Source organism: Nannospalax galili, unplaced genomic scaffold (assembly GCF_000622305.1).
Source record: "Nannospalax galili isolate Female #2095 unplaced genomic scaffold, S.galili_v1.0 scaffold251, whole genome shotgun sequence".
NCBI classification, from domain to species: Eukaryota; Metazoa; Chordata; class Mammalia; order Rodentia; family Spalacidae; genus Nannospalax; species Nannospalax galili.
In genome coordinates, this window is record NW_008329576.1 from 544,487 (window position 1) to 552,981 (window position 8,495).

Consider the following 8,495-nt stretch of genomic DNA (forward strand, 5'->3'; position numbering starts at 1 on the left):
CCCCGCCCCTCACCCCGAAACCGCCCCTTCCTCCCAGGGCCCGCCCTCTCAGCCCCAAACCTGATTTCTAATCCCTGGACCACTTTAGCCTGTTACCTGTATTTGCAGATGTTTCCCCACTCTTACATTCTATCTCTTCTGATGTGTTCATTCCCTTCCTGTCCTCTACTTACTTTTTGCACTTGTATTTTTCTTTCGTCGTCTCTTTTAACCCTAATTTTAGCAAGCTTTCCACTCTCCCATGGTGGGTCTCTTTTTTTTTTTTTTGGAGACAGGGTCTTTCTGTGTTGTACTTACTGGCCTGGAAGTGACTGTGTAGATCAAGCTGGCCTCAGACTTGTGCACGCTGACCTCGTGCCTCTGGCTCCTGAGTGCTGGTATTACAGGGTGTCCCAACATGAGGGCAACTTTTTTTAATTTTGTGACATTGCCCACTGCTTTTCACATTTCCTGTCTTGAAAGCACTATTTTTGTCTTTTGAGATGGTGTCTCATTCTGTAGCTCAGGCTAGCCTAGAAGTCATCATCCTACTGCTTCACCCTCCCAAGTGCTGGGATTACAGGTGTGAACAACCATGCTCTGCTTCCAAAGCACTTTTATTTGTGAGTTTAATTTTGTACATGGGAAAATAGTGGCCCAGTATGGCACCACTGAGCCTAGTTCATGTCTAGAACTCTGGCATCCCAGTTCACTGTGTAGCTGAGGATGACATTGAATTTTTGATTCTCTTTCCTCCCACCTTCCAAATTCTGGGATTGCAGGAGGCCTGTGCTAGCAGGCCCAGCTCTATTTTCTTTACACCAGAGCCTTTTACCACCATATTAGTCACTGCTATTTGTCATAGTCTTCTTTTGCCCTTCCTTAGCATGGTTTCTGTTCTTCCCACTCTAAGTTGTTTATATTGTAATTCATTTTAGACCAAGATCACTCAATGGATGAAGTGACAGCAGTGGTGAAGATCGAGAAAGGCATTGGTGGCAATAATGGAGGGAATGGCAATGGTGGTGGTGCGTTTTCTCAGACCCGGAGCAGCAGCACAGGCAGTAGCAGCAGCAATGGTGGCGGAGGAGGGCAGGTGAGTGATCACTTGGTGTGGGGAAGGTGTTGAGAGGGTATAAACATTCTTAGAAATTTCCTTAATCTTCTGGCTAAGAAAAGGAAATGACTTTATAGATTTAGGAGCCCCAAGCTACAACAGTACACACAAGTCAGCATTTTGGTTCTGGGTTTTACTCTATATGCCTGCACTGTTGCTGTTTGTCTGTTCTATACTGCCCCCTAGGCTGGCTATTGGGTGCTACTAACTCCTTTCCTCTCTTCTGGGCAGGAATCCCAGCCATCTCCTTTGGCTCTGCTGGCAGCAACCTGCAGCAGAATTGAGTCACCCAATGAGAACAGCAACAACTCCCAGGGTCCGAGCCAGTCAGGGGGCACAGGTGAACTTGACCTCACAGCCACACAACTTTCACAGGGTGCCAATGGCTGGCAGATCATCTCTTCCTCCTCTGGGGCTACCCCTACCTCAAAGGAACAGAGTGGCAACAGTACCAATGGCAGCAATGGCAGTGAGTCTTCCAAGAATCGCGCAGTCTCTGGTGGGCAGTATGTTGTGGCTGCCACCCCCAACTTACAGAACCAGCAAGTTCTGACAGGTCTACCTGGAGTGATGCCCAATATTCAGTATCAAGTAATCCCACAGTTCCAGACTGTTGATGGGCAGCAGCTACAGTTTGCTGCCACTGGGGCCCAAGTACAGCAGGATGGTTCTGGTCAAATACAGATTATACCAGGTGCAAACCAACAGATTATCACAAATCGAGGAAGTGGAGGCAACATCATTGCTGCTATGCCAAACCTGCTCCAGCAGGCTGTCCCCCTTCAAGGCCTTGCTAATAATGTGCTCTCAGGACAGACTCAGTATGTGACCAATGTTCCAGTGGCCCTGAATGGGAACATTACCTTGCTACCTGTCAACAGCGTTTCTGCAGCTACCTTGACTCCCAGCTCTCAGGCAGTCACGATCAGCAGCTCTGGATCCCAGGAGAGTGGCACACAGCCTGTCACCTCAGGGACTGCCATCAGTTCAGCCAGTTTGGTGTCATCACAGGCTAGTTCCGGCTCCTTTTTCACCAATGCCAGTAACTACTCAACAACTACTACCACCAGCAACATGGGAATTATGAACTTTACTACCAGCGGATCATCAGGGACCAGCTCTCAAGGCCAGACACCCCAGAGGGTCAGTGGGTTACAGGGATCTGATCCTCTGAACATCCAGCAGAACCAGACATCGGGAGGCTCACTGCAAGGAAGTCAGCAAAAAGAGGGAGAGCAAAACCAGCAGACACAACAACAAATTCTTATTCAGCCTCAGCTAGTTCAAGGGGGACAAGCTCTTCAGGCTCTCCAAACAACACCGTTGTCAGGGCAGACATTTACAACTCAAGCTATTTCCCAGGAAACCCTCCAGAACCTCCAGCTTCAGGCTGTTCCAAACTCTGGTCCCATCATCATTCGGACACCAACAGTGGGGCCCAATGGACAGGTCAGTTGGCAGACCCTTCAGCTGCAAAATCTCCAGGTTCAGAACCCACAAGCCCAGACAATCACCTTGGCTCCGATGCAGGGTGTTTCCTTGGGGCAGACTAGCAGCAGCAATACCACCCTTACACCTATTGCCTCAGCTGCCTCCATTCCTGCTGGCACAGTCACTGTGAATGCTGCTCAACTTTCCTCCATGCCAGGCCTCCAGACCATTAACCTCAGTGCATTGGGTACTTCAGGGATCCAGGTGCACCAGCTTCCAGGTCTGCCATTGGCTATAGCAAATGCCCCAGGTAAGACATACTACAATTTTTTGCACTTACTACAAACTAATACTTAAATGAAACTAATAAAGGGGAGGAAAATTGAACCTTCTTAGATGTTTCCTTAAGGGGTATTTAAGCAAATATATTAGAAAAATAATATTTTAAGGCAGTTGAAGCCAAATCAGTAGAAACCTTTTTGCAGTTATCTGATGAGAAAGGAACACTTGGCTAATATCCTGTGGTCTCTACTTCTCGGTATACCACAGAATAAAGTTTGGCAAACCTTTCGCAAAGAACCAGGTAGTAAATATTTTAGTCTTTGTGGTCCACATAGGTTCTCAATCGTGTTTCATACTCTTTTTGGTTTGCTCCTTCCTACTCCACCCCCACCCCTAGTAGTGCTAGGGATTGAACCTAGGGCCTCCTACATGTTAGGCTAGTGTATCCCAAGCCTCTTGGTTCAAAGTTTTTTCAAAAACATGCTTTAAAAATGTAAAACCAGCCCGGCAATGGTGGTACACGTCTTTAGTCCTAGCATTCACAGTTGGGAAGCAGAAGCAGGCGATTCTCTGTGATTTCCAGGCCAGCCTGGCCTACATAGTAAGACCATGTCTTAACAACAAAAAAAGTAAAAACAAGACTAGGATGGCTGCTCAGTGGCTGAGTGCTTGTCTAGTGAGTGTGAGGCCCTGAGTCCACCTCTAGAACCACAAAAAGTTTTTGGTTTGTTTTTGTTTTTTGTCTTTTTGAGAGAGGTTCTTCCTGTAGCCCCAGCTGGCCTACAATTTGCTATGTAGACCAGGCTGGCCCAAATCTTAAAGTAATCCCGCTTCTGCCTCCCTGGATTAAAGGCATGCACTATCATGCCTGATTCCAGGGCATTTTTAAATTGAGATCTCAGCTTTGTAACCCAATCTGGCTTTGAGTTTATATAATCCTGCCAAGTGCTGGAATCATAGACATCTGCTACCATGACCACATCCATCAAAAAATTAAAAAATAGAAATTGTAAAACCACTGACAGCACTAAAGTTAATAATCTCTTCCTCATACTCCTCCTTTTTTTTTTTTTCTTTTTTTACTTTCCAGACATGGTCTCACTATGTAGCTCAGGCTGACCAGGACTTCTATATATAGACCAGAGTAGCCTTGAACTCACAAAGATCCTCCTGCCTCTGCCTCCCCAGTGCCTGTCCTATGCTCTCCACACCCATTTCCTGGTTAATCTTTAGTTAACCAGAACTTCCTACATCCTGTGCAAGCTGATTAATTGAGTAACTGAGGTTTAATCCTTTTTTTTTGTTGTTCCTTAAAACTCCTAGTTACTTTGGAAACAATCTCTGTGCTTCCCCTCACATTTGTGTGTGTGTGTGTGTGTGTATTTTTATTACCTTATTTATTGTGTGTGTGCTTAATGGTGTAGGTGTGGTGGTCAGAACAGCTTGCTGAAGTCAGTTTTCCTTTCACCATGTGGGTTTCAGGGATCAAACTCAGGCTTGGTTGCAGGTGTCTTTACCTGCTGAGCCATCTTGCCCTTATTAATATATTTTTAAACAAGCTTCCTATGGGATTCTGATATTTCTTTGGTAGAATTCTGTGATAGTACAAGGCTGTTTGTGTAGGGTTGGAAAGGTAGAGGAAAGAATGGGGAAAATTGGGTTTAAGATGGAGCCAGGAAGTGGGCTTCAGAGGAGTTAGTAATAAGGAAAACATTGAGAGGAAAAAGAATTTGTGATTTGGAGTTTGAATGCATGTTGAATCAGTTGACCACAATATTTAGTCTTTTACTCTTAACTGTGTTACATTGTCAGCTAATTTGAAATTAAAAAGTAACCATTGAGCTGGGCATGGTGGCTCATGCCTTAATCCCAGCACTCCGGAGGCAGAGGTAGCTCTGTGAGTTCCAGGCCAGCCTGGTCTCCATAGGGAATCCAGGCCAGCTTTGGCTACCAGGAGACCCTGTCTCAAAAAACCCCCCAAAACAACAACAACAACAACAAAAAAACATTGGAAGCTGGGCATGGTGGTACATGCCTTTAATTCCAGCACTTGGAAGGCAGAGGCAAGAGGATTTCTGTGAGTTCAAGGCCAGCCTGGTATACTTAGTGAGTTTCAGATCAGCTGGGGCTACAGGGAGACCCCCATCTCAAAATTAATCGAAAAATAAATAATCATTGGTTGGATGTAGTGGCCTGTACACCTGTCATCCCAGCACTTGGAAGGCTGAACAAGAGAATTATGAGTTCAGGGCCAGCTAGGGGCTTCATGAGTGAGACTCAATCCCAAAAACCTAAAATTCATAACTGTAACTGGTAAGAATAAAAGCCTATTTTGTATTTTGAATTTGTCTTTTTTTTTTTTGGTCTTTTTGAGACAGTTGACTTAGTGATCAAGAGCACTGGCTGCTCTTGCAGAGGACCCAGGTTCTGTTCCTAACATCCACATGGCAGCTAACAACCATCTGTACTTTTAGTTCCTGGGTATCTGACACCCTCTCTGGCCTCTTTGGATATTGCACTTACATGAATGCAAGCAAAACATTCATATAAAATAAAAATAGTTTGGAAAATAGTTGAATATCATTGAGATTCTAGGTCTGCTGGAATATGTGTGTTCATTAGCAGTTTACATTTCTGAGCTGGGCGTGGTGGCTCATGCCGGTAGTTCCAGCACTTGGGAGGCAGAGGCAGGCGCATCCTTGGGCTGGGGCTCTCAGTTGGTAAAGTGCTTGCCTAGCATGCTGGAAGCCCTGGTTCCATCTCCAGCATGCCATAAAACTGGGGAAGAGGGCTGCATGCCTGAGGTAGAAGAAGCAGAAGGATCACAGATTCATTGTCATCTCAGCTACATAGCAAGTTCAAGGCTAGTCTGGGTTATAGGAGTTCCTGTCTCCAAAAAAAGATAAAAAATTTAATGATCTAAAACAGGTGACAGGTGTTTTGTAGGCTAAAAATTGTGGGAATAGACATGGAGTAAATTTTATAGAAATAGAACTCAAATGCCTGGAAAATTAGACACTCTGTAGGTGATTTGTTTATTTAATTTTTTTTTCCCTTTGGTCTTTTTGAGACAGGGTCTCCCTGATTAAAGGTATGGACCACCACATCCGGCATAACAGTTTTGCTCTTTATAAGAGGCAAATTGTGGAATTGTTCCAGCTAATAATTTGGATCCTTGCAGTTTCTAAAAGGTTTATAACGCAGGCTCTAGAGATCAGTTATGAGGCATTTTCATTGCTTAAGCATGCTCTAGGGAAGCCTGCCATTGAATATGCCATAGGATAGGGTTACCTAGTTGTTGGTCCCTAAACTCAAGAAAATGGATCCATTTCTCTTAAGATATCAGCAGTTTGACATTCACAAGTAGAACAAGATACCTAAAGACCATTTTAAAAAATGTGTATGTGTGTGAGGACATCCAGGTCAGACAACTTTGTAGAGCTCTGACTGGCCCTGCAAGGCCATTTTGTGAGAGTTAGATTGTTTGCTTCATTAACAGTGTCCTTTTTAATTTACCTTTTAAAATGTTTGAGACAGGGTCTAGCCCAGGCAGGCTAGAGGATAGCCCAGGTAGTTGAGGATGACCTTGATTTTTTTTGTTTTGTTTTGTTTTGTTTTGTTTTGTTTTGTTTTGAGACAGGGTCTCCCTGTAGCCCCAGCTGTCCTGGAACTCACTGTGTAGACCAGGCTGGCCTTGAACTCACAGAGATCTGCCTGCCTCTGCCTCCAGAGGGCTGGGATTAAAGGTGTGCACCACCATGCCTGGCTCTGTTGTTGTTGTTGTTATTATTATTATTTTCTTTTTCTTTTTCTTGGTTTATATGATATATGGTCTTCCTGTAGCCCTAACTGGCCTGGAATTCACCATGTAGACCAGGCTGTCCATCTCACAAAGATCCCCTGCCTTTGCCTCCTGAGTGCTGGGATCAAGGGTATGTGCTACCACACCCAGCTTTTTTGTTGTTGTTGTTGTTTGTATTTTTTTTTTAATATTTTATTTATTATTTTTATGTGTATGCGTGTATTGCCTGCATGTAAGTAAGTGCACCTGTGTTGTGCAGTGCCTTTGGAGGACAGAAGAGGCTGTCAGATCCCCTGGAAATGGAGTTACAGACAGTTGTTAGCTGCCATGTGGGTGCTGGGATTCAAACCCAGGTCTTCTGCAAGAATAATCAGTATTCTTAACTGCTGAGCCATCTCTCCAGCCCTTTTAATTGTATTTTTGAGACAGGGTCCTCCTGTAGCTCCAGCTGACCTAGAACTCTCTTTGTAGACCAGGCTAGCCTCATACTCACAGAGAGTCTACCTCCTGAGTGCTGGGATTAAAAAAGTCATGTGCCACTATGCTCAACCTTGAGTTTTTTTTGAGACAGGGTCTTACCTTGTAGCCCTAGCTGGCCTAGAGCTCTTACATTAAGAGTTTTTCTGCTGGGTGTGGTGGCACACCCCTTTAATCCCAGCACTTGGGAGGCAGAGGCAGGTGGATCTCTGAGTTCAAGGCCAGCCTGGTCTACATAGAGAGTTCCAGGCCAGCTGGAGCGACAGGGCAACCCTGTCCATCTGTTTTTCTGGCTTTGCCTCTATTGGGTGGTAGTGAGGAAAGGGACCTCCCAGTTAACTGAGTTTAGTTCCGAAACAGTGAAATGCTATGAGTTGTTATTTGTGGGTTTTTTTTCTTCTTCCTCCCCTTCCTCCTTCTCTCTGCTTCTTCCTTTCTTTTAAAAAATAATCACTGGCTTTTTTTTTTTTTTTTTTTTTTTTTTTTTTTTTTTTAAAAAGGTCTCCCTGTAGACCGCTCAGCTGGCCTTGCTTTATAGACCTGGCTGGCCTTGAACTTGCAGAGATCTGCCTGCCTTTGCTTCCCAAGTCTGGCACTAAAGGCATGTGCCACCATGCCTGGCACGACTTCCTTTTTTAAATTAACATCTTTTCCTTTTTATCAGCAACCATTTTTCTTATTTTGTAGTCTTTCTCTCCCCCTCAGACCTGCTAAATTCTAAAAACTTGTTCTGGGCATGTGTATAGAGGGAGCTTTGAAAAATTGAGTTTGGTTAACATCTTGGGAGTTCTGTCTAATACAGAATGTGGGACTGGCCTTTGGCATAAGAATAGAACAGATTTTCTTGAGGTCTATAATTCACTCATGAAAAAAATTTTAGGCACTAAAAATATAACACATCTGCTAGTTTTTATTGGGGTCAGAAAATGTTTTGTCTTAGAATGTGATAGCAGGATTGGTTTGCCAGCATTCTCACTCAAGTTGGGGTCAGATTGCTGAGATCTACCTAATTTGTTAAAAAGTTTCAAGTATGGGGTGGGGAGAAAAGAAAAAAAGTTTCAAGTATAAAAATGTTTCCAAAATTACTTTTTTTTTTTTTTTTTTTTGAGACTGAGTCTTATTTTATAACCTAGACTGGCATGAGACTCACTGTGTAGTCCAGACTGGCCTCAGCCTCCAGGATTGAGCATCCACAGCCAGTAAAAATTATAACTTTGTGGGAGAGGTCACATGAGAGGGCTGGGCATGGTGACACATGCCTTTAATCCCAGAAGCAGAGGCTGGCAGAGCTCTTGAGTTCTAAGCCAGCCAGGGATATATTGTGAGACCCTGTCTCAAAAAAATACCCCCTCAAAAGATCATATGAGAGAATTTTCTATTTTAGAATAATATAGTTTTTATTATTTA

General features: G+C 44.1%; 1 protein-coding gene across 3 annotated transcripts in view; it reads left to right on the plus strand.

Annotated features, from left to right (window-relative positions):
* Positions 1-8,495, plus strand: part of Sp1 (Sp1 transcription factor) — a 30,609-nt gene that overhangs the window by 586 nt on the left and 21,528 nt on the right. The window contains exons 1-3 of one of the 3 annotated variants that reach the window (XM_029566320.1): positions 132-244; positions 918-1,075; positions 1,472-2,837. In XM_029566320.1, coding sequence (XP_029422180.1) covers positions 142-244; positions 918-1,075; positions 1,472-2,837 — 1,627 coding nt within the window. In that variant the 5' untranslated portion in view covers positions 132-141. Of the gene's footprint in view, positions 1-131; positions 245-917; positions 1,076-1,327; positions 2,838-8,495 lie in introns of those variants that run through there. The other 2 variants (XM_029566318.1, XM_008838591.3) reach the window with 2 other exon arrangements.